Source organism: Aedes albopictus, chromosome 2, assembly GCF_035046485.1.
Source record: "Aedes albopictus strain Foshan chromosome 2, AalbF5, whole genome shotgun sequence".
NCBI lineage: Eukaryota > Metazoa > Arthropoda > Insecta > Diptera > Culicidae > Aedes > Aedes albopictus.
Window position 1 is genome coordinate 261812169 of NC_085137.1, and position 26358 is coordinate 261838526.

At 38.4% G+C, this 26358-nt stretch overlaps 2 protein-coding genes and 1 long non-coding RNA gene across 9 annotated transcripts in view; 2 read left to right on the forward strand and 1 right to left on the reverse strand.

Moving 5' to 3' along the window:
- The first annotated feature begins 4143 nt into the window (after window positions 1-4143).
- LOC109414483 (uncharacterized) lies at window positions 4144-16873 on the forward strand. Of its 5 annotated transcripts, none has more exons than XM_062851682.1 (6): window positions 4144-4257; window positions 4831-5096; window positions 11873-11929; window positions 12318-12903; window positions 14562-14826; window positions 14909-16873. In XM_062851682.1, the coding sequence occupies exons 2-6, from the start codon at window positions 5018-5020 to the stop codon at window positions 15062-15064; spliced, it is 1143 nt and encodes a 380-aa protein (XP_062707666.1). In that variant the 5' UTR covers window positions 4144-4257; window positions 4831-5017; the 3' UTR covers window positions 15065-16873. The 5 variants fall into 5 exon arrangements, with proteins under 5 accessions (XP_062707666.1, XP_062707662.1, XP_062707664.1 ...); XM_062851678.1 differs by lacking the exon at window positions 4144-4257 and adding an exon at window positions 4281-4724; XM_062851680.1 differs by lacking the exon at window positions 4144-4257 and adding an exon at window positions 4281-4613.
- Window positions 16874-17615: 742 nt separating this feature from the next.
- Window positions 17616-19210, reverse strand: LOC134288036 (uncharacterized). Its single transcript, XR_009997717.1, has 2 exons — window positions 18760-19210; window positions 17616-18705 (listed from the first exon to the last, which is right to left on the reverse strand). It is a non-coding gene; the product is annotated as an uncharacterized LOC134288036 (long non-coding RNA).
- A 4379-nt stretch (window positions 19211-23589) lies between these two features.
- Window positions 23590-26358, forward strand: part of LOC109414485 (ras-specific guanine nucleotide-releasing factor RalGPS2) — a 40949-nt gene continuing 38180 nt past the window's right edge. The window contains exon 1 of one of the 3 annotated variants that reach the window (XM_029872372.2): window positions 23590-23778. The gene's annotated coding sequence lies outside the window, so the exon portion shown is untranslated. Of the gene's footprint in view, window positions 23779-23842; window positions 23867-26358 lie in introns of those variants that run through there. The other 2 variants (XM_019688337.3, XM_029872373.2) reach the window with 2 other exon arrangements.

The following is a 26358-nucleotide window of genomic DNA, read 5'->3' on the forward strand; positions in this document are numbered from 1 at the left end:
TCATGTCAAAGAAAACGGCTAAACTTCAGCTTCACTTAACCTCTTCTGATAAGCGTAAACAAAACATTTGGACACTGCTTAGCTGTCAAACGATTACACGATAACTACACTTAGCAAAAACACAACGGAAAACCCAATTACTTCATTTTGAGTTTTTCCACTTATGATCAGGTTTTGATGTGATTTACTCCAATGTGCGACGGCCGAATGAATCGCTACCGAATCTGAGTGCCGAAGGCGAACGAACCAAGATTGAACGAATGTTTGCGTTCTGAGTCGGGTGCGAGAGCATTCATATTGGAACGTTCATTTAACGTTCAGTGGAAGCATTCAGTACTGGGAATTGAATCAGTGAGTGCGTTTTGATTCAATCAGCTGAATGCCACTCGGTAGTTGAGAGAGCGAACGTTCTTATCGTATACATCGATGCAAGCTGATTCATTTTGCACTCTATTTGTTTCTCTCCTGATTCGCTTCGGTGGCGTCGGTGGCGAGCCGTTCATGTTGCGTTCGTTCCTAGTGCGCCGTGCTCTCACTCAGCATTGGGTTGTTGGCGTTCTTTTTGCTATTTTGCATCGCCGGCATTCGGGTGAGCGAATGAGTTTTCCCATGCTTGATTCTATAGCGTGGTATAACAGTACCCATTCCACCGACGAACCGACGTGACAGCTAGAACAAATAAATTCAAATTTGTTGTCCCCGACGCCATGATGAAAAATAGCCGAACACTATCGCCTCCTCTATAACGGTTCGCGTTGTTTTGATAGCATGACTCCAAACCCCTGTGTATTCATATAGGAAAAGGTTCGCGCCTGAGCTGATTTGACAGAAGCGTTCGCTCGCTTTGCTGGTCGACCGTTAAATTTAGGGGGGACACTTTTGAAACACCACTGTCACGTCGGTTCGTCGGTGCCCCTTCTACCGTTACAGAGAAATCGCCCAGTGAGATGCTCTTCAGGTTCAAGCCAAGAACGTTGTTGACAACCGTCAACCCGAAGGCACATTCGAGTGAGACGTTGGGAAACGGGATTAGTCGTAAGACAGTAACTTTTGATGAGACTAAAAATTCAAAAATTGTATTTGATGAAAAGAAGAAGATTGTAAAAAACGAGAATTGTAACTCCAACCAACAATTTAAAAAAGGGGAAAAGGTTATATACCGAAACCATTTTAAAGAGTTAGTAAGGTGGATTCCAGCGATCATTTTAGAGAGAATCGGTAAGTTTTTGTACAAAATTAAGTTGGTGGAGAACGGGAATATCAAAAATGTACATTGTAATCAGATTAGATATCCAAGCTCGTTTGTAAAAAACTAATATGTCTAAGATACCTGTACGATTACCAGGATCGGTAACAAGTAAGCGTAGGCGTAGCGAATCAGTAGGTGAATCGCCACCCAGGAAGGTTCAAATCGATATTAGGCGTAATCGAAGTGGATCAAATGATTCAATTTTCCTCAGACGATCAGTAAGAACTAGAAAGATACCAGAAAGATTTAGATTTGAAGATTATGAAAGGAAGTAGTCATAATTCAAAAAGGGGAAAGTTGTGTATCTAGATATGGTAATCTAGTTATAATGATCTAGACTATAACTGAGCGGTAACTCATTTCCGCCTTGAGATCTAGATTAGACCCAATCAGGCAACCCTAGTGAAATCATATAAATAGGGAGCCTCGGCATTGTGAAGGCCTCTTTTATCTATTGCTCTCCGAGCGAACAACATTGTAAGTACTGTATAGCGTGTAAGAATAAAAATGTTAAAACGTATACCGCGTGTGCCAGTGAAACCTAACCTCCGAAATCCCCGAACACAATAGTAAGCAAAAACAGCTTCAACCTAGGCTTCAACAGTAGGCACGTCTCAGCCTCTCAAGTAGGCACGCATGGTTTGTTGGTGCGCAAGCCACGCGCATTGAAAGCTCGCAATGATTGCAGTGGGAAGCCTCTCTTTTTGCTTCGTTTTATCTCTCTCGTTCAATCCGGTGGCTTGAACACGATGAGAGACACCGACGCCAAGCTGCATGCAAGTTCACCGCGCTTTTTAACGCAACACGGTGAGAGTGGCTCACACAGGGATATGTTGGTTTAGCAAAAATAATTCTGTAACAATTTAGTTGTAATCATAGAGCGTTTTAAGATTTTTTTTGACAAAAACATTACGACATTAAAATAATTAAACTATTTTCTGTTGAAATCCATTTTCTGCGAAAGCATTGTCATGTGTGATTTAAACTCAATCTTATGCAAATCATTTTTAGCGTCACACAAAAACACGCACAAGAGCCTCGCAGCACTAGACAGCGAACGTTGTTCAAATTCTCTCGTAGAACGGGTTGATCCCACACATAAGAACATGCGAGTTATTTCAGTGTGTTGGGGCGTTTATAATATGAGAGCTAGTTCAGCAGCAGAAGTTGAACAACTAAAAAACAAGCATGCTTCTCGGCCGCTTCACTGTGGGTGGCTGGGCAACTGCCTTCTAGTGGTCGGATGGGTGGTACGGTTTTCACTCGATTTTGTGATCCAATATAGATGCATAATGTATTAAATCTTGTAAAAAAATTTTTTTTTTCATAATTTTGTTTTAATTGGGATGGTAAAATGATTTATAATGGACTACCCGCTTGGCGCACACCCACAGTTGATCAGCAGGAGTAAATCAATTTTATTTTGTATGGTGAAAAGCATCTAAACTTGAATTACTTGATATAGAAAGCTTTTACTGAAAAAATATTTGGTAGGCTTAATAGTAGTCACCATTGTGCACAACCACTACCAAATATTTTTTCGAATAATGTATTCCACTTTGATAAATTTGCCTTTAGATGCTATTCGTCATACAATATTTTTGCGATTTACTTTTAGCGATTTTTCGCGCATAGAAGCTAGCGCCACATTGGTCGATGCGGAGAGTAGGAAAACAGCCGATGTAGTTAATTCATTATTTTGTTTCAAATCGAATACCTGTGCAATGAACAGGTTGAACACGCCGACGAGACGCCTCTGTTAGCGGGAAATATTAATTAATTACCTGCATCGGCTGTTTTCCTACTCTCCGCATTGACCAATGTGGCGCTAGCTTCTATGCGCGAAAAATCGCTAAAAGTAAATCGCAAAAATATTGTATGGCGAATAGCATCTAAAGGCAAATTTATCGAAGTGGAACACATTATTCGAAAAAATATTTGGTAGTGGTTGTGCACAATGGTGACCACTATTAAGCCTACCAAATATTTTTTCGGGAAAAGCTTTGTATTTCAAGTAATTCAAGTTTAGATGCATTTCGCCATACAAAATTAAATTGATTTACTCCTGCTGATCAACTGTGGCTGCGCGCAAAGCGGGTAGTCCATTCTATGGATTTTCAAACGCGAAAACTGCTTAGAAATAACAACAAATATTATTGTATTTTTATTGTAACAACGATTCGTTTGACGCCATTCAATTAATTGTATTTGTATTGTAAGAGCAATGAAAAAACATTAAGATATATTGTTTTCTTTTGAAAATTGCCCTAAAAATGTCTCATAAAAACACAATACATTCTATTGTTTTTCGCGAAAAAGTGTATGAAAATTTACTCAAAATTTTATGGTTAAGATACATAACAACCACCATTTTTTATTGTAAAAGTGCCATTTGCCATTCGCCGAATGGTATAGAACAATAGGGGTGATGGTGAGTATGCCGTGTAAATTACAATACGTTTAATGGTGAATATTTTTCGAAAAAATGGTGTTGTAACAATAAAATTTATTGTATTTTTATGATATTTTTTATCAGGGTAGGTATCAGTTATGAGGTATCAGGAATTGATTCTAATGTTATCCCAAAAGTTGTTGTAAAGTATGTAAATAATACTGGGTTACGGTTCCGTGTACATCGCCTTATTTTATTTACTTTTTTTCGGTTTCTCACAGCGCAAAACAAATGAATTTGGAATCGAATACAGGTAATTGAAATTAGGTGATATCATGGTACTTATCGTCGTCGATTAAAGTAAAAAAAAAAAAACAAAACGGACTGCACTGATGCGATCCATATGGTAACAATAGACATCGTTATACGCCCTTTACAATACAGTCATTTGGAAAACCACTATACTAACAACCTAGCAACGTTCCTGGTCCAGCTGACACCTTGTCCAGGACCAAATGCGCCGTCGCATCGCTTCTATTTCATGAATGATTTCCATTGAACGGGTGGCGAATCGAATTTCATTCATTAGTTTTGCACGCTTTGTGTTACTGTAAAAGTAAAGCATCGTGATAAGTAGTCAATTCTTGTGAAGAATTGTTTCTCACGTTTTTCAAATAAAAGCCAGTGTGCTTAAAGTTAAATAATATTCTAACCATGTTATGAACTAAACAGTGAAAACAATCAATATATTAGGAAAAATCGTAAAATGTGTATCTTTGGATTCCACTGTGAACAAAGCCAATACAGTGTCACAGTATGTATTTGTTTCCCAACATATTGAAATTGGCAAAGCAAGATAAAGTGCCAGTGCATTTCCATACGTTCAGTGAGCTACGTCGTTTCATAGTGGAAACCCATACTGGAAAATAATCCAGATGGAAGTGTTTGCCATTCATGAAAATTTGACCTGAAGTGCGATCAAACCATATGGAAAATTCTTGAATATCTCATTTTATATAATTCAACTAGAACAGTGCTAGAGCCATAAGATCACTGTGACCTTTCATGCTGGACTGTAGAAAAGTACGTCGTAGAATGTGTTGATGGCTCAATAATTATCGATTTTTCCACAATATGAAAACAGCTGCATAGCAATGCGGAAGCTTAACTTAGATTCATGTCTTTTTAGGTGTACATACAATTATAGAGTGTAATCTTCCAACATGAGAAGTTAATGTGAAAACTAGTGAAAAGTAAATTTTCCCCGCATAAAATTATGGTAGTAGCGATAAAATTGCTGCACGCGTGTTAATAGGAAGAAAAACGAAATAATTCAAAACCAACGACCCAGGTTTGCCAGTGTAAAGGCGATAACAATGTACAAACTAGCGTGTACAATATGCAGCATAATAATCACAGCTGGAACGGTAGCAGCCGAAAATGAATACTTTCCTGGTAAGTGTACGTACATTTATATTTCAGAAAATGCGTTCCATACGGTATGCGACAGTCATTGTTGTTCTACAAAACAAATTTATGTTCGCATAATGGAATACATTGGAGAAATGGAGGGTTCGATTCCCGATGCGATCCGGATTATATTTTTGATTTGATTTATTACACTTGCATAGCATCAATACATTAATTATTATTTAATTGCTTAAGGCGAAACTGGACGCATTTTCTCATTTTTTTGGTTTTCGATTTTTTTTTTATTAAAACGAAGCAACATTTTCAAAATCGGTTTTCATACACAGTTAGAGGAAGGATCGAGCTATCTCCTGGATTTTTTTCCAGGTGTAAAACTTTTACAAATTTTTCAAAAACCATATTTTTTTCAAAATTTTATTCAAAAATGGTTTCCTTTAAACTGAAAACATTTTCCACCTGAAAAAAATTTAGGAGATACCTTGGTCCTTCTGTGTACGAAAACCGATTTTGAAAATTTTGCTTCGTTATTTACTTGGTTATTTAATAAAAAAAAAAACAAAACCAAAAGATGAGGAAATGCTTCCAGTTTCGCCTTAAGTAGAGGACGCAGGCTGCAAGCTTTAGTGTGAAAATGCAATAAAGGATACAATTTTATACATTATCATATCTTTTGGTCTGTCTCAAGAGCAAACTTATGTGTCTCTGACAGATTTTGGGCCGCTGAATCCGAATCTGGGCTCAGATTTGCTCCAGCACGTCACAATTTTGAGCTATACCCCAATTTATAGGGCAAAATATGCGATTTTGGGCTTTTTTGACTGCCAGCCTGTAGTATGATTATTTAGTATCTAAGCTACTCTCAATGCTGAAGTAGGCCATGACTTAGGATTAACTTTGACAATTGACTTAAGACGATCATTCCCCAATAAACAGTGAAACTGAGAACACGTAGTTTTACTACAATTATCAGAAGTGGGATACGAAAAATGTTCTTGCGAAGTCAGTTACGGTCGGAAGTTGAAGCACCGGAGAATTTCGGAAGTGGTCTTCCTTCTCAAGATGCCAACAATCAATCCGAGACGATGAACGCTGGACCAAGCAATAGAAACAACGAAGCAAGAAATGGACGTGGTCGCATCGGCGGATCTGGAGATTTTGAAGACGTTGATCGAAGTCGTAATGTTGGAGAAAATCAAGCCACACATCGCACCGTTAAACTGGATGAACTGTCTACCTTTTTGCCGTTCTTTTCGGGATCGCCATCTGAAGACGTGAACTTTTTTATCAACACCGTGGAGCAAACAAGAAAAACATTCAATGTAGAAGATTAAGTGATGAAGTTATTGGTTTTCAAGCATCTGCAGAACAACGCGAAGGTTTGGTTATCGTCACAAGAGGATTTGTTCACGAAAAGTTATCTAGAAGTACTCAACCTTATCAAAACAACATTTTCCTTTAAAATCAGTACGTTTGAATTGAGAAGAAAACTGGAGTTACGAAAATGGACACCGGAAGAAACTTTTTTTGAATTTTTCGTTGCTAAAAGAAATCTTGCCATGCCGTTGAGAATAAATGAAGCTGAGCTTATAGACTACGTGATAGAAGGGATTCCTGATCGTCATTTGAAGAATCAGGCCAAAATGAGCAGATTTTCATCAACTTCAAGCCTACTCAAAGCATTCAAACGATTCAACTTCCAAAACAATTTTCTTCAAGCGCTCCTGTGTGTTACAATTGCCATTTACCAGGACACCTTGCAGCGAAGTGCCTGAAACCGAGAAACCATCTGAGTGGATCAACGAATAGCGGAGCTGCTTCCAAATGGAACCCTGACGATAGAAAGAAGTTCGGATTCGACAGGTCATCAAGGATCGCAGTGGTTGAAAATCAAGACACTGAGGACAGGACAAAGTGTGACGGAATGGTAGATATTCAGTTGACCGATTTCAAAATTAAGTTAAAAGCGTTGTTTTATACAGGAAGTCCAGTTTGTTTAATGCGCCTTGGTTTAGCAAAACGTGGGATAATTTATTCCTTTACTAGTCAAAAAACTTTCAAGGGCATTGGAGGAACTGAATTAAAAATTGTGGGTAGATTAGTTACTAATGTGAAAATTCAAAATTTGCTTTTCAGAATTAATTTTTTGGTGATTCCTGACTCGGCAATTCATTCTTACGACGTAATAATTGGAAGGGACGTTATTCTTGACCCTGGATTAAAAACTATTATAGAAGAGAGCCAAATTCGAGTATTCAAAAAAGACATAAGAAGTTGTACAAACGGAGCTGAAATAAAGGTAAAAAATTTAAATGTAATTTGTGAACTGGAAACTCTTGAGAATGTAGGTAAAATTGATAAAGATCATTTGTTAACATTGAATCAAATTTTGAACGCAAACTATTTCAATTTTCAACGGCCTAATTGTCCTGATGTAGATTATGAAATGAAAATAGTACTAAAAACTGCTGCACCATTTCATTTTAAGCCAAGAAGGTTATCACAAAACGATAAAATAAAGGTAAATAAGAAGGTTGATGAGCTACTCAAACTAGGAATTATTAAAGAAAGTGATTCTCCGTTTGCTAGTCCAATTGTAGTTATTCCTAAAAAAGATGATGATATTAGATTATGTGTAGATTATCGAAAATTGAACAAAGATACATACCGTGACCCTTTGCCATTAATAGAAGACACTTTTGATAAGCTTAAATACAAATCAGTTTACACAATTTTAGACTTGAAATCGGGTTTCCATCAAATTAAAATTGCTTCTGAGTGTACCAAATATACCTCTTTTGTTACTCCAAACGGACAATTTGAATATTTACGAGTTCCTTTTGGCCTTTGCAACGCACCTGCTGTTTTCCAAAGATTTATAAATAAAATTTTCAAACCATTAATTGACGAAGGAAAAATAGTTGTTTACATTGATGATATTTTGATTGCTTCCGAAACGATAGAAGAACATATCGAGACATTAAGAAGAGTTTTAGAGATTTTAAGCATGAATTTACTAGAACTGAACCTTGCCAAATGCAAATTCTGTTTCAATGAAATTGATTATTTAGGCTATACGATCAATCAATATGGAAGGAAACCGAGCCAAGCTCACATAGAATCAATCGATAAATTCCCATTGCCAAAACTACAAAAGATGTTCAAAGATTTTTGGGGTTGACCAGCTATTTTAGGAAATTTATTCGGAATTTTGCGTCAATTGCTAGTCCATTGTACAATTTATTGAAAAAAGATGCTGAATTTGTTTTTGATGAAAGGGAAATAAATGCTTTTACACTTTTGAAAGATCAACTAATGTCGGCTCCTGTTTTGGCAATTTATGACCCAAGAGCCGAAACACAGTTACATTGTGACGCAAGCTCTTATGGTTTCGGTGCAATTTTGTTACAAAAACAAAATAATGGAAATTATCATCCCGTAAGTTTCTTCAGTAAGAAAACTGATGAATATGAAAATAAGTTGCATAGCTTTGAATTGGAAACACTTGCTGTTATTCATTCCATTAACGATTTCATGTGTACTTGTCAGGTATTAAATTCAAAATTTTTACAGATTGCAATGCTTTGGCATAAACATTGGCTAAAAAAGAAATAAATCCAAAAATTACGTTGGGCGTTGTTTTTAGAAAATTGTAATTATAGTTTGGAATATAGAGATGGAGGGAAGATGCAACATGTTGATGCTTTGAGCAGATTATCAATGAGTGATGTAGACAAAAATGTAGAAAGATTCACTTTAAATCATAGTCAAGCGCAGAATATATGCCTATTAGACACAGAGGAAATAGAGAGAAACGTTATATTAGCATAAGAACAAGATGAGAAGATTAGAAATATAAAAATACTTTTAGAATCTAATACTTTTTCAAATTTTGAACTAGTAAATGGAATATTATTTAGAAAACATAACGGAAAGCTATTGCTTGTTGTACCCAAAACTATGATGGATAATATAATACGAATTTGTCATGATAAGCTAGGTCACATTGGAATAGAGAAAACAATGATAGAGGTGAAAAAATATTATTGGTTTTCAAGTATGAGAAAAATAGTTAAGAAATATATCAATAATTGCCTTAACTGCATATTTTACAGCCCATCTGACTCAAAAAAAGAAGGATTTCTTAAAAATATCAATAAAGGACAGATTCCATTTCATACAATTCATATAGACCATTATGGTCCGATTCAGCTGCAATCATCGAAATGTTTCAAGTACATTCTTGTAATTATAGATGCATTCACTAAATATGTTAAATTTTACCCAACTAAGACAACAAATTCTAAGGAAGTTCTTGATAATTTACTATTATACATCAATCACTACAGCAAACCGGTTAGAATCATTACTGATAGAGGGAGCTGTTTCACCTCTTTAAGTTTTAAGAAGTTTTGTGAGGACCGTTTAATTGAACATATTAAAACAGCATCATATACTCCAGAGGCAAACGGTCAAGCTGAAAGAGTGAATAGGACGCTCACCCCAATGTTAGCCAAGTTAATTAACGATACTGATCTTAAATGGGATATCTTACTACCAAATTTGGAATATGTTTATAATAACACTTATAATAGAGCTATTAAAAATTTTCCAAGTATATTACTATTCGGTACACACCAGAACAATTTAAATAATGAAAATAATAACATAGAAATATTTGTAAAAAATAGACAACTTCAATCGGAAAATCACAATCTTTTAGAAATTCGTACAAAAGCAAGAGATAATATTCTGAAACTTCAGGCTTATAATAAAGAAATGGTTGACAAAAAGCGAAAACCTGTTCAAAATTGCAAAGAAGGTGACTTCATTGTTCTAAAAACTTGCATAGAAAATAAATTATCTGAAAAGTTTAAAGGTCCATATATGATAAAGAAAATATTACCGAATGATCGATACCTTGTTACAGACATTGATGGGTTTCAAGTCGCAAACTTACCTTTCAGCTCAGTGTGTTCACCAAATAATATGAGAAAATGGCTCTCAGATTGCAATTCACTTTCTAATTATAACGTCGATGACGACATCGACGAGTCAGGATGACCGAATGTAGTATGATTATTTAGTATCTAAGCTACTCCCAATGCTGAAGTAGGCCATGACTTAGGATTAACAGCCATTAAGCATGGAAATATTTTTTTAAGCAGTCAAAAGGTAAATTGGTCAATTAACATCTAAATTAACGACCCATGTAAAATATTTAGTTTTACCAAATCGAATTTGATAGTTTTAAGCGATTTATGTGAACTACGATCATTATATTAATTTTAACTTAAAATTTGAAAAAGGAAAACCCTTTTGAGTGATTCTCTTTCGGAATCTTTCTCAAAGAGGCACAAATTCTATTTATCTCCTTCATATCAGTTTTATCATTTTTTTTTTCATACATTTTTTGCATGAAAAAAGTGATTTTTTTTGGAAAAAATCGTCCCCGTTTGGAAATTAAAAACATTTTTTAATATTCTCATCCGAAAGATTAAGGACACGACACATGAATAGCGAACACTCAAAAAAAATTCGTTTCCGCAATAGACGTAGTCACCGCATCGACGTTTTTGTAGACCATACTTCCGAGATAATCGAGTTTAAAATCTCAAGTATGCACTACGCTCCCGTAAGGGAGCGAGGCGCAAAACGCTATATCTTTGCCTTTACTGCTTGGATCTCTATGAAAATTTGACACAGCATTCTTAACCCTCTAATACCCAACCCCGCCTTTAGACGGGGTATAGTTTGAGCATTTTTGAAATTTTTGTTTCGTGGGCAATCAAAATTTTTATATTTTTGGCTGATATTTAGAACTGTTTTGTATATCTCAAAATGGTTTTTGGTGTATTTTAAATCGTATTTACATTTTTTAAAAATCATTGAAAAATTGATGTTTCAGTCACCTTCCAGAAGTCATTGGTTATTTTGTATTAAATCGCTACAATTAACATATTTTAATTTTTTCCAAATCATTCTATCCTAGTTTTATGGTTTAAGGGAATCGAATACACTCTTAAATTATTTTCCCTAAAATTACACGGAAAATAAAATTTTCTATGAAAAAAATTTAAAATAAAAATATTTCAACAATTCTGGAGCTCGATTTGAATAGGTCGTATGTGCTTTTGTCGATATAAAATTCGATCAGTTTATTTTAGTCATTGTAGCAATATGGAAGATATTTTGTAAACTTTTAATGATGGAACAGAAAGCCTGTGTTGTGAGGATTCTTCTGTATGTATCAACTTTGTTCAATTTCAACGGTTTTCGCTGTAATAAGCGAATCCAACTGATCGAATTTTTAATCGACAAAAGCACATACGACCTATTCAAATCGAGCTCCAGAATTATCATGAAATCTCAAAATGTTTTTATCTCAAAAAATCCGTACCCCTAATAGGCTTCCAGGAAAAATATAAAACTGCGAGGAAAAATTAGAAAATTAGAAAAATCAAAAACTGAAATTCACGAAATCGAGAATTAAAAAGAATCATCTTCCAAAACATGTTTAAATCGATTTTAGATGACGAAAAATGATATTTAGATCAAAATCAAAAATTTGGGTATTAGAGGGTTAAACACAATGTCGGAAGTTGCGTGCTGTAGAGTATCCGGTGTATTATACAGCGTGCCACTTCCGGCATTATGTTTAACGTACAGAAAAAGCAGGGGAAGTAAAAAAATGTCGCTAATTTGGTTTTGTATCGAAAACATAATACAAACTTTGTTTGTAGAGTCATTGAGTCTGTTCATACTGTAAACGTTGATCAATCGTCTTTTTATATTATTTACAGGTTTACGCAGAGCAAAGCCTAACCCAGTAGGACCATCACAGTGGGTGCCACCTAACGGTATGTTAATACCTATATCTTGATTTTTGTTTAGTTTATGGTTGAATCAAAACGGCAAAAGTCCGGTAAGATGCCAGACGTCTATTTCTTTCCAAGGTACTAAGAAGTGCTGCGTGCCTTGAAACAGACACGCCCTCACCAGCCTAATGACAATCACGCTACAAATTTTTTGGAAAGAAATCGGTGTATGGCACCCGCTATATATTTCCATATTCTTCATGTGGGAAGTGTCCTCGAAAAAAGTCAGCCAATATTTTTTATAAAAGATCTTCAAACATACCCAATTGCTCGAAATGTAATGAAGTTTTGCTTGCAAATTAACAACCTTAATTTTTCTACAGTGTTCAGCTATTTTATTTTTCAACCAAATATTCTCTATCATTTAAAGATGCTCGAGAAGCTCCTGAGTTTTTGAAAACTATAAACGAAATAATTGAGGAACGAGCCCGCCAGCGTTTTCTGGAGCACTGGCAACGACTTCAGCTGAATAGAAACATTCTGCAAAGAACTGAGTCAGCAGGTCCAGCATTTACCTATCAATCGTCACCACCAAAACATCCCGCAAACCCGAATGATCCGATCGATTTTGCCGTGGGTCCTAGCGATTCTCGTTTCTATGATCGTACAGTGAACATTGACACGGATAATGCGTACGCTAGCAACAATTTAGGCTCTGATCAAATGTCCGAACACGAGCTCATTATGAATCAAAATCCCAATAGAAACCTTCCGCCTTCGCCTCAGGACATTAAACCGAAGCTCCCGATCCATTTCAACCAACAATCTCTAGACAATAAACTGCGGCATAGGGAGCAGATATTCGATGAAAATTTGTTACCGCAACGCGTGAATGGAGTAATTCAAAGACCAGTGGAAATGGATGGTGCCGTAGCAATGTACATTGTAGCTTTGATTGGAGGCATTAGCGCTGCCGTTACGGTCGGCTTGATATCCGTTGGCATTGGATGGTATACGTAAGTATGATATGTAACAATAGACGAGTGCACCGATGAACTGTATTCATCGCGGTCCGAGAATTTTGACACTAGGACGGGGTCGCTTCCAATCAGAAGTGAAAGATTTCCAATCAGAATTGAACAATTCTAATTGGGAACGACCCCGCTGTAGTGTCAAAATTCTCGGACCGCGATGAATTCAGTTCATCGGTGCACTCGTCTATGGACTTATCCACCGATGAACCGAATTCATCGCGGTCCGAGAATTTTGACACGAGAGCGGGGTCTGTTCCAATCAGAATCGTCTAATTCTGATTGGAAACGGCCCCGCTCTAGTGTCAAAATTCTCGGACCGCGATGAATTCGGTTCATCGGTGGATAAGTTCATCGGTGCACTCGTCTATGGACTTATCCACCGATGAACCGAATTCATCGTGGTCCGAGAATTTTGACACGAGAGCGGGGTCTGTTCCAATCAGAATCGTCTAATTCTGATTGGAAACGGCCCCGCTCTAGTGTCAAAATTCTCGGACCGCGATGAATTCGGTTCATCGGTGGATAAGTCCAAATGCATGTTCTCTGCGAAGGTACTTGAAGGAGACTATATGTTATCGATCAAGTAGACCTGCAACAGTTACTGTGAGAATCCCTTATTCAATATTATCCTCGGAACGATCCACAGATCGTTGGGCGTCAAGAGAAACTAATCGATTAATTCTACAGTGCCGGACCCATTCAGGACACAAGATCTATCCAGCAATCCCAGGGTCGGTTAGCTACTGGCTAATCAATGGCACTTTCGCGATACAAAAACTAAAAACACGGAACGTTGGTATCGCTGCTGTTCGTTGATGGTGGTTCGGTGACCGACACAGCGACTCCTGTCAAGATGTGCGGCCGGATATCTCGCCGGATGGCAAGGCGACCGGGGCTGGTACTCGGCCGACGGGACCAGCAGTCGTTGCTAGGAGGGGGGTGGGGATTCAGGCGTCTTCCCTCTTAGGCGCAATCGGCCGGCCGAGGACTAGCCACCTTGGACGGCTGATAGGGGAAATCTCCTTTGCGTTTAGGGCCTTTGCCCAAGATAATCCTTGGAGGATGAAATCTTTAACGGTTAGGCGCTTGAGCCGTTCCCGGCTACTCGAGCCGAGTGTGTGCTGGACCAGTGATCTATTTTAGGTCCGACAAATGAGGTCCTTGTAGTAATGGAGTCGTCTTATAATGTTAACTTTAATGAAAATATACATTTAGATCGAAATAACATCAAATTAACTCTTTTCATAAAATGAGCTCGAAAAGAATGCTGTGTAACCATCTTGGCAACACGTTTTATAAAGGAAGTTTCGGCCGGCGCGTACGTATGTTTGGCCGGTCACGATGGTGGAACTACGGCGGAAGATAGCGGCAATTCTGCTGGCGCTCTGGTTAGTCCTGCCGGTCACGACACACTGCATCGTCCTTCGTTGCTTTGTGCAGGTCAGCAAAGTCGGTCTCGTCCATGATGGGCTCATAATCCGTTGAAATAGAAAAGTGATCATAATCCATACGGAATATAAACGCAATAGTTAATTCCATCCGAATCTAGTATACAACTACAAAAATTAAACTTTGTGCTATCCAAGTAATTACAAAAAGAAGAATTGAAAATAGAAATTCATACTGATGTTGTTTTACAGGCTCAACAAAAAGGCGAAAGCGGCCGCCGATGTAGACTATCCGGCATACGGTGTGACAGGTCCGAATAAGGATTCTTCGCCGACTGGCGACAGGAGGCTTGCTCAGAGTGCTCAAATGTACCATTATCAGCACCAGAAGCAGCAAATAATTGCTATGGAAAATCATAACAATATAGACAAAAATGGCATCCATTCTGATGCTGAAAGCGAAGATGACAATGAGGAAGGAGACTATACGGTCTATGAATGCCCTGGATTGGCACCGGTGAGTTTGTGAAACGGGATAATAAACTCAACATTCATTCAACAAAATGTAATTTAAATCATGTTCATCCTTATTTTTGCAGACTGGTGAAATGGAAGTGAAGAATCCACTATTTCTTGAAGACCCAACCATAACGCCTGGCACTAATCAAGTATCTATCGGAGCAACTACCACACCGACCAAAATTACAATAGACGAAAATTGTTCAGACGAGAAACAAGTTAATTCGAAAAAATAAATTCAGCATAACGGATTGCTTCCTGGCTTTTCGATGCCGTAGTATACTATGGTAAGGCCGGTACGCCGGTTGTGGTTCAGGATTTGGAACTCCCATGACAACCGGGATCTATTCTCTGTTGGTTGGAAGAATTAAATAGGCAGCATTCAATATAGATTACCATTTGTGCACAAAGTGCTGATCTGAGAAAGTTTACTGGTTGATTTTTTTTATAATTTTATGTTGTAAGAATAGCAAGTGATATGTTGGGTATTAGGTCGAGTAATGAGGGTACCTGCACAGCGAACGTTTATAACGGGTGCATTGAACGAAAGAGAAATCAACCAATAGGTGGATGTATAGAAATAAAAAAAAACTATCAAAATAAAGGTTTTGAAGGATTAGACTGCGCAAGATATGAGGAAAAAAATGTACAGTTTGAAGTGTTGTTCATAAAACAAAGATTTTCTATTTCGTTTTTTTTTTCAAAAATTCAGTGAAATTTCAAAAACATGACTCTTGCCAGCTGACCTCAACACTCGCTTCAATACCAGCCCTAGGACTGTTTGTTGCGAGAGACCAGCTATCTGTTTATGCTATTACGAATTTCACTGATTTATCTGAATTTTCGAGGTTCCATTTTACAAAAGTCGGCCAGGCATTTGTAAGGTACTCTATATACCTAACTTATATACACAACCAGGCAAAATTCCCATCAAATTGTCCGGGAATCCCTGCCAGCCAGTATGAGTCGGACGCTTGCGCTCCACTTTACAGAAATGTCATGCCATTTTGCTGTCAGAAAGAGAAAACGTAGCAGAAATGTTCGACATCGCTGATGTTCTTGTATTTAAAAGGCGAGAGAACATTTCTACCATGACACATCTAAGAAAGGGTAAAACATTTCTTTCTAGTGGAGATATCGGGTTAAGGTAGAGTAATCGTTGTACCTTACAAATGCATTACATTACTTGTTCTACTTAGGCTAACCAAGTGAAAATAATCAACAACGTGTTGAAACGCTTGTCACCGGGTTCAGTTCTACGCCGACAAGCAAGGTAGACATTCAAGTAGAATAAGACGCGCTTGCCTAGCAAATTATTAGCGGTGGTTCGATTCTCATCGGAGCACGTGGATTTCTTTTCCCAATTAAATTTGTACTTCGAACACGTGATTGTTTCTAGAGTACAGACGTACCGGATTCCGTACAAATTGATGAGTTCGTTCCTGCAAATTATTTTGATATTTTGGTACCGGTATCCAAATGTATCTCATGACACTCAGAAAACGCAGAAAGCGACAAATCAAAAAATGATACAAATTTTGATCTTTGTCAAAGAATATGCAGTAGCACAGTAAACTTAATTGTAATAAGTACATTATTTTCGGTTTAGCTAATGTAAATTATAAATGGAGCCGTTTCAAACTACACATTTATTTTCCTGTAGGATAAGCGTAAGTGCACACCAAAAATCGATTGAGGGTTTCAGCAAAATTTTGCTGAATTTTGCCGAGCTGAAGGTTTCAGTAAACATTTTGCTGAAATTCAGCAAAATTTTGCTGATTTGTTCAGTAAACTCTGCTGATCACCAGTAACGTTTTGCTGAAATTCAGCAAACTTTGCCGAAAGTTCAGCAAAACATTTTGCTGAACCCTTCAGCTCGGCAAAATTCAGCAAAATATTGCTGAAAGCGTTTGGTGTGTGGGTATAAGTAATAGCCTACTAGATAAAAGTAAAAAAAAAACATCCTTCCAAACAGTCAACGTGAACAAAAACAATAATGCTAACTGAATAAAACACAATGGATGCACTGAATGTATGTTCTGTGTTTGTTGGTCAAAAATATGATAGGGGCTGTCCATTAATTACGTAAGGGAGTTTTAGCGATTTTCTGACACCCCCTCCCCCCCTTGTAAGATTTTTTGTATGAAATCCCAAAAATTTTTGTATGGCACGTAAGATTTCTCAAACCCCCCCTCCCCCCACAAACCCTTACGTAATTAATGGACAGCCCCATACGATATATTTTTCACAGTCCTAGCTCTTCATATATTCGTATTGCATAATTTTCACCAGAAAATTTATAAAAAAGAGGCACATTATTCAAACATTACCTATTTTGGGCAACATTGATTAAAAAGTTTACAATTTTAATCCATCATAGATTTGTAAACTGGACAAATGAGTATTTTATTGTTATAATTATTTACCGCGTATTGAAATAAAAAAAAACAACAGAAACAAACACATGACAAATAGAAATAGAACTGTAACAGCATGCTTGATAAATGTTTATATAAAATAACAAAATAAGCATAAAAATATTTAAAAAATACGATCAATTGGCATGAATTCTCTTATATTTGTCAATCAATTATTCTATCGATACCATAAAACAGAAATTGGTAAGCGGATAATGTTCCATTATTTGCAAACTTTGCATCATCACCATTTTCGATCGCAAATAGAAGACGAAGGTATCAGTGTTCTCTGCAAGAAGGATTTGTCAATCGTCGTGTGTGACGTTTATCTTTCGACTTTTCTAAACCTTTTTAATGGTTTTATTATTCGATTATTAAACCGAAAACTAAAAAAAAATTGAATTTTATAGCAACCACCTGAGTGAATGCTTCTTAGCGTGCATCGAGCATTTTGACATTTGCGATAGGACTGCGGCGGTCGGAACCACCGCAACCCCGTTGGTTTTTTTTTTCTATTTTACCGCAATATTACACTCTTTGCCAAGACGCCAAATATTTGACCACTTTTGACAGATAAATTTTGGCAGGTTATTTGGCTCTGTTTTTCCCTATGAGCCATTTTACGAAACGATAACAATGTTGTTGATGATATTGATTTTCACGGGTTAGGACGCCACCTCCTGTCAAAACTTCATGCACAAAAAATGCTCCTAAAATGGACAATTCGTTTTTCGAGAGTGACAAATATTTTTGTTTGCCAGGTACACCTTGGTCACAGAGAACAGACGCTCGAACAAAAATACGTCAAAATCGTATGTAAAGGATTTAAGTGTACCTCAACGCCACCAACGGAGACTGCCCCACATATAAAGTCGAATTGACCCCACGATGGTAGTGTTCGTCGTTAAAATACACTAGCCCACAAAGCGACACGAGCGCCAAACGGCCAAAAACGGCGAGCACTGGAATCAAATATGACAACACAACAATGTAAGTGATGGGACGCTACACATACTCCGATATGACCGTTACAAAGTTTTACACAAGGCAGAAAGCGAAGATAGACGTCTGTTCTCTGTGCCTTGGTCAAAATTTAACTATCAAAAGTGGTCAAATTTTTGGCATTGGTCAAAGAGTGTAATAGCACCCTTATATGTGCGCCCAATATCATAACAGCAACATCATTCGCTTCGTATTTTGTCACCCAAAATTGGAAAGTACAAAAGGCCAAGCCTTGTTTTGCAATTTAAGTAAATGGCAATGTTTTCACTACGTTATGTATATCATGTATATGGGTGTAACTCCGGATCATGATGCTAATCAAATTTATCATTCACAACCAACTTTCATGACTGGCTGTATTTGCCTACAATGATCGTGAACATTGTATTCTCCGTCAGTTGAAACCCGAAATTTTCGACTAACGAAATTGTATTTTTCTCCAAATCCGTGCGTCGGACCTAACTTTGGAAGTGGTGCGCTGTATAGCGGGCCATGTTTACTATACAGCGCACCACTTCCGAAGCTAGATCTGACGCGTGGATTTGAAGAAAAAATTTACTTTGCTAGTCGAAAGCTCCGATTTTCAACTAAATTGAGAATAGTAAGCTACTAGGTTATAGTGATTTTGTTCGTAGAAATTATTGCTTTTTTCACTGAAAATTTTCCTTGCTTCGCTGAGCAACATGACATTTCCTTCCAGCGAAGGCTTACGCGATACAGGAAATCACTGAATTTCACACTAACACAGCAGAAAATCTGTCAACAAGACCTCAATACACATGCATTTTCAGCGAAAAGCTCTATTTGCGTGACAACAATCCACTCCCATGACTAACGGGCGACCGCCGTCAAATATCAGGATTGCCAACTGCCCGGCGACTGCTGTCAGTTTTCTTTGTCGCCGAATCTGGCGCTGGGTCTTCGGCGCGGAAACCCAAAGGTGGGAATAAAATTTTGGGGTTTGCGCGCAATATTATAGTTTTTTTTAATACATGCTAATATGATAGTTACCTATATTCTGAAATAGAAAAAAAACCGTAATACTTGTTTCATCCATATATAACACAAATCTATTCTGTTTTCTAAAATAATAAAATCCACTCATGTAGCTACAAAACCATATCAAATGTAGAGAATGTGAATAGAAAAGATGAAATATATTATATCTTCGTAAAAGTTTACTGTACTTATGTCATCTGTAATTTTGGGAAGTGTTTATTTCAAATTCACATATCACAAACCATTAAAAGAGATGATGTGGAGAAAAGGGTATTGGAAATAAAAACAGGCGAGACTTGTGTTTCCATTACCAAGCAATGACTGATATCGCTACCAGGTCAAACCTCTCCTTTATTTCATCTAGGTACAATGTTATTTACAATATTAGTTCTGTTCAACGACGTAGGTTGAACTTGCTCGAAGTTGCTGCATCCTTCTCTTACACGTTTGTTGACTAATGGGTAAGAGCAAGATGCAGCAACTTCGAGCAAGTTCAACCTGCGCCGTTGAACAGGACTACATATTATTTCCATCATATTTACCTCGTTGATACCTAGCTCCACTGAGCTGTATGATGCACCTCCAAGGATGTACCTACAATCAAACACTCCTCATCGCACACTCAGATCCGACGCGTCCCGAGCTCCACCTGGCCACTGTACTCCTCCAGCCTACCGAGCTCCTCCTTTGCAACCGAGCTACCAGACTCTTCCTGGCTCCAAGCAGATTCTGCTACCAGGCTCCTGGCTCCAAGCTACGCCTGCTTCTAAAGAGGCTATCAAGCTCCTCCTGGCTCAGAGCGTCTTCCATCCCGAGTGTCTTCTGCCATCCAGCACTAGCGCTCACGATCAGTCAGTACCCTCTGCCTGTTGGTTCCACCGCAGGTCCCATACGGTTATCAATCATCACCGAGTGTTGATCCCCTCACCGCCTCTTGGTGTCTCAACGGATATGGTCATCATGACATCTCATCGGGTATTGGCATACATACATTTATTTGTTCAACATCATTAAGACAAGACATAATCAACAATAGTACGCCACCCAAGTAACCACAGTGCTGAAGCCTTATTGCATGCAGATATACGGTGTATTTAGTGCAATCATTACTTTACATGCAAACTTGAGGTTGATTTAAAGTGGAAGTGGGCAATTATAGAATCAAATTAGGATTATACTGGTATAATCTTGAAGCAGTCGCATAATTGCCCATTTCCACTTTAAACCAACTTTAAGTTTGCATGTAAAGTAATGATTGCTCTAAGTACACCGTATATCTGCATGGAATAAGGCTTCAGCACCTTGGTTACTTGGGCACAATACTCGGTTTGTGGCTGCCGCTCTCCATCCTCGGTCGCGCCCAATGCTCGCCAAGTCACGCTCCACCTGGTCCGCCCATCGTGCTCTCTGCGCTCCACGCCTTCTTGTGCCAACCGGATCCGTTGCAAACACCAGCTTTGCAGGGTTGTTGTCCGGCATTCTTGCAACATGCCCTGCCCAACGTATCCTTCCGGCTTTGGTCACCTTCTGGATGCTGGGTTCGCCTTAAAGTGCAGCGAGATCGTGGTTCATCCTTCTCCGCCACACACCGTTCTCCTGCACACCGCCGAAGATCGTTCTTAGCACGCGTCGCTCGAAAACTCCGAGTGCTTGCAGGTCCTCCTCGAGCATGGTCCATGTCTCGTGCCCGTAGAGGATCACCGGTCTTATCAGCGTTTTGTACATGGTGCATTTGGTGCGTGGGTGAATCTTTTTCGACCGCAGTTTCTTCTGGAGCCCGTAGTAGGCCCGACTTCCGCTGATGATGCGCCTCCGAATTTCTCGGCTCACGTTGTTGTCAGCCGTCAGTAAGGATCCGAGGTAGACGAATTCCTCCACCACCTCGAAAGTATCCCCGTCTATCGTAACATTACTACCCAGACGGATCCGGTCGTTTTCGGTTCCGCCTACCAGCATGTACTTTGTTTTTGAGGCATTCACCACCAGTCCGACCTTTGCTGCTTCGCGTTTCAGGCAGGTGTACAGTTCTGCCACCGTTCCAAATATTCTAGCGATAATGTCCATGTCGTCCGCAAAGCACACAAATTGACCGGATTTTGTGAAAATCGTTCCCCGGCTGTTGAGCCCGGCTCGTCGCATCACACCTTCCAGCGCGATGTTGAAGAGTAGACATGAGAGTCCGTCACCTTGTCGCAGTCCCCGGCGAGATACGAATGAACTGGATAGTTCACCCGAAACCCTTACGCAGTTTTGCACACCGTCCATCGTTGCTTTAATCAGTCTAGTCAGCTTCCCAGGAAAGCCGTTTTCGTCCATGATTCTCCATAGCTCTGCGCGGACAATACTATCGTATGCCGCTTTGAAGTCGATGAACAGGTGGTGCGTTGGGACCTGGTATTCACGGCATTTCTGAAGGATTTGCCGTACGGTAAAGATCTGGTCCGTTGTCGACCGGCCGTCGATGAAGCCGGCTTGATAACTTCCCACGAACTCATTTGTTTTAGGTGACAGACGACGGAAGATGATCTGGGATAGCACTTTGTAGGCAGCATTCAAAATAGTGATCGCTCTGAAGTTCTCACATTCCAAATGGTCGCCTTTCTTGTGAATGGGGCAGATTACCCCTTCCTTCCACTCCTCCGGTAGCTGTTCGGTTTCCCAGATCCTGACTATCAGCCGATGCAGACAGGTGGCCAACTTTTCTGGGCCCATCTTGATGAGTTCAGCTGCGATACCATCCTTACCAGCTGCTTTGTTGGTTTTGAGCTGGTGAATGGGAGTTGGTTCATTTCCGTCCTCCGCTGCACTGGCGTCGTCGTTCCTTCCGTTGCCGTGGGCTCCCGTGCCTACGTTCTCCACGCCGTTTAGGTGCTGATCGAAGTGCTGCTTCCACCTTTCGATCACCTCACGTCCGTCCGTCAAGAGGCCTCCGTCTTTATCCCTGCATATTTCGGCTCACGGCACGAAGCCGTTGCGGGATGCGTTGAGCTTCTGATAGAACTTCCGTGTTTCTTGGGAACGGCACAGCAGTTCCATTTCTTCACACTCCGCTTCTTCCAGGCGGCGCTTTTTCTCCCGAAAGAGGCGGGTCTGCTGTTTCCGCTTCTGTTTATAACGTTCCACGTTCTGTCGAGTCCCTTGCTGCAGCATTACCGCCCTCGCTGCGTTCTTCTCCTCCAAAACCGTTCTGCACTCTTCGTCGAACCATTCGTTCCGTCGATTCCGTTCCACGTACCCGATGGTGCTCTCGGCTGCGTCGTTGATGGCTGCCTTCACTGTACTCCAGCAGTCCTCTAGAGGGGCCTCATCGAGCTCGCCCTCGTCTGGCAACGCGGCTTCGAGATTCTGCGCGTATGCTGAGGCAACATCCGGTTGCTTCAGTCGCTCTAGGTTGTACCACAGACAAACAGACGTCTCACTCTACTCACTTCTCATCGTTAACCTTTTTAACGGTTAGTTCAAATATTTTGTAGTTCGTAAACCGCTCGGTCATGGCGCTCGCATCGTTTTTGCTCCTGTTTGACGTTTGCTCACTACCGCCACCTACTGAGTGGTTTGCGTTACACAGCCTGGTTAGCATTGGGCGATTATTTTTACTCGACGATGATTTTTATCGCAATTTGTTCTAAGTGATACGTCTGTTTGTCTGTGGTTTTATTTTAACTTAAATGCTACACCATTGATTATACGTCGTTTTCAAAATTTGTTACTGAATGAGTCAAATGAAACATGATTAAGGTGAATATATAACGAAGCCACACTTCGAATTTTCAAAAGCACAAATCTGTAGAACCGAGGGTTGGTTTACGCTGAAAAGTTGATCGATTGGTCACCACCAGCAGGCCACCAATCGATCATCTTTTCAGCAAAATCCGTCTTTTGGTTTTTCAGATTTGTGCTCTTGTAAATTTGAGGTGTGGCTTCGTTATTCACCTTAATTTTAATACATTCAAATTTAATAATAATTATTTTTTCAGTTTCTCCGTGTAGGTAAAAGTGCATGTTGACTGTAGTGCAGACTCCAACCGATGATTGACAGTTCTCGACTGCAGTTCCGCAAAACTTGCACATCACTCTAAAAAATATAACACTTGATTTAATTGATAGATTCAAAATGAAGTTGACAATATATAGTTTGTAATATGTTCATATTTATTTATGTGGTCAACATATATTCATACTTTTCTTTTCTTACATCGGCAAAACTAATACTATCGTTCAATGATAAATTAATACCATAAACAATAATGTGAACAAATTTAGAAAGTTTCTGCATGCGTTGCCCAAAAAATGCATTCAACCATTTGTGTTACTTTTTTCAGAGTGTCTATGCAGTCGCCTTCAAGTTTTTGTCAGTCGCCTTTATTTACTTTCGAGCCTCAAAACATTTTTAATTGCGGTTTTGTATATTAGAAATAAAAATTGTTTTGCTAGTGAATATTTCGGTAATTATTGGTGATGAAATTAGAATACTTGCAGCGCAATGCAGTAATTTCAACGAGAGGCAGTTTTCTGATCGGCGCTTATTACAGGTGAAGTAAATACAGAAGTCTTATCGCACGATTTTGGTTTTTGGGTGGTGTTGCACTCGATGTATAATTGTCATCGTTTCATAAGTAGGTGGGTAATGGAATTATGAAGGAGAAAACAAGCTCATGAAAATTAGACTATAATGGATTATTGTTCAAAAAATTTGATTCAGTATTCAAAGAAGCGATTTTATTTCGATACATTTGTATTGCGTTCACAATTTACCGCATTTGAATTAAAATGATCCCAAGATCGAAGTCGCATTAAACTCAGAGATAGAAAATTTCCATTTGAGTTAATCTAATGAAATCAATGGATTTGATTTTTCGGGAATGACAATCGTGTAGTGTACCCGTCTTCTAAATTTTAGGCCTAAAAAGTCCAATTTGCTCTGGATCCAAAATAAAAACATTACAATGCTAACTGCTGGGAAAGAGGCGGTAAAATGCGCAGCATGCGAGAAATTCTTGGTCCAATAATTAATAAATAATAGAAATAACTACATAGACATATATAAGGTGTAAACAAAAATGAATCTGTACGTCATTTGGCATAATGGACATTTGGCTTGAAAAAGAGGGTCCATTTTTATTATGTCCATTATTGCGCATTTCGCCGTCGATTATCTCGCAAAAAAATTAATGTATAAATTCACTCAAAGATGGTCGCCAGTACATTATATCATGTTCGTGTTTTCTACAATAAGTGTGGAAATTGACCAGTGATTGAAGACACCGAAACAGTTGATTGCAACCGTGCGCGCGCACATCTATTAGCGTTTTTGTACAACTTTGCACGATATCTTTTCTTGCAATACAAACATGCCAAATGACCGTTATTCCAAGTGACGCTATGCTAATTATCCCGCTCCCACAAAAATATAAGAACGCTAGAACTTGTACATTGTACAAGCACAATATTACACTATACCCAGAAATTCGACAAAAATTCTCGTAAAAATTGTAAAAACCAAACGGAATGTTGGGTCTATCACCCTGATGGACTCGTTCGTTGAATAGAGGTAATAAACTATAGAGGAAGAATGTCGCTGGCGTCGCTGCCGAAACATCTTTTGCTGGCGGGGATAGGCAGGGACATAAGTGTCAAAGCCAAAAAGTATGCTGTTTGACAGATAGGTACCCGGCATGTTCACGAACGAGAACAAAGGGAACAGCAGCGACATTCGTCCTCTATAGTTTCTTAACTAGTCCTGTTCAACGACGCAGGTTCAACTTGCTCGAAGTTGCTGCATCCTGCTCTTACCCATTTGTCAACGAACGGGTAAGAGCGAGATGCAGCAATTTCGAGCAAGTTCAACCTACGTCGTTGAACAGGACTAATATTAATTTTGTTATCTAGTTTAACTCAAGACTTTCATTCCACTGCAAACCTCATTCCAATATAATTTTATAGAAAATAATATTATTTTATAGAAAATTGTGTTAAATGAGGTCAATTTATCAATCGTTGAAAATTGAAAATATATATATAAAATTACTGTTCACATATGGTATATTGTTTTTAATATCAGAAAAGTATGTGCCATGCTGCAGCAGCATGAGTAATAAGCATTCTGGCTAAATTTGAACTCAGTTGGAAAATTAGTTGTTGAGATATTGAAGTCTCAAGTGAGATTAGATTTTTTTAAATAAAATTCAATTGTAAACCAAAAATTTCATGAAAATATTGAATGCATCTAGTCGGAAGTACCAATAATGTGGTTTGAAATGCAGAAAACTGCTTCTTAATAGCATTGCTGGTTTGGTTACTGTGCGCTATTACAGGCACAGTGATCATAACAGTTTCGTTCTTTAAAGGTTCTTCCAAATAACAATGCAACCTAATGCAAATTTTGCATAACAATGATGTTGGAAATAAAAACTTAACATTCGATTATTATTAAATAAGGTGTACAATAACATAGGACTAACTTTGTTGAAAATAAATAATAACAAGATTCTCTAGAGTTGAAAATCTTAATCAGTGGAGCAAAAAGTATGCCTTTTTTTATTATGACCATCTTTATGGTTTAATTTTTTTATGAAAAATGCAATAAAAAGTATTTTTTCTTCTGTATCACTCAGAAAGCAATATTTTACTACTCTGGACAAATTTTTAGTTGAATCCGTTGTGCTATTGCAACACAGGACTCAAATAAATTTTTTTTAATAATTTCTATGAAAATTAGTCAACTCACTATATCAAGCTGGAGGCTGCTAGGTGCATTATTACTGACCAACTATTGAGCTTTACCTCTAGTAGAATAGTATAAGATCCCAACACATAAACTTCATGAAAATGTGCATGTTAAGTATGTGGAAAGTTATGTCGAATTTTGAGAAATGGGTTTTATTGATGTTTTACGAAAACCGCTTCAGTTACACAATAATGAACATTTTGCATAATGTTATATTTTTCCTACATTTGAGGATAGCTATAGAAAGTTATGCAAAAAACCTGATAATGATTTTATTGAAAAATAAAAAAGATATCGCAAGCAAGTTGTCCGTTTTATAAATTGAACAGTCCTTATGTTGGCATGAACGTCTGTTATCTGTGGTTTTGGATATGCCCTGAGTATT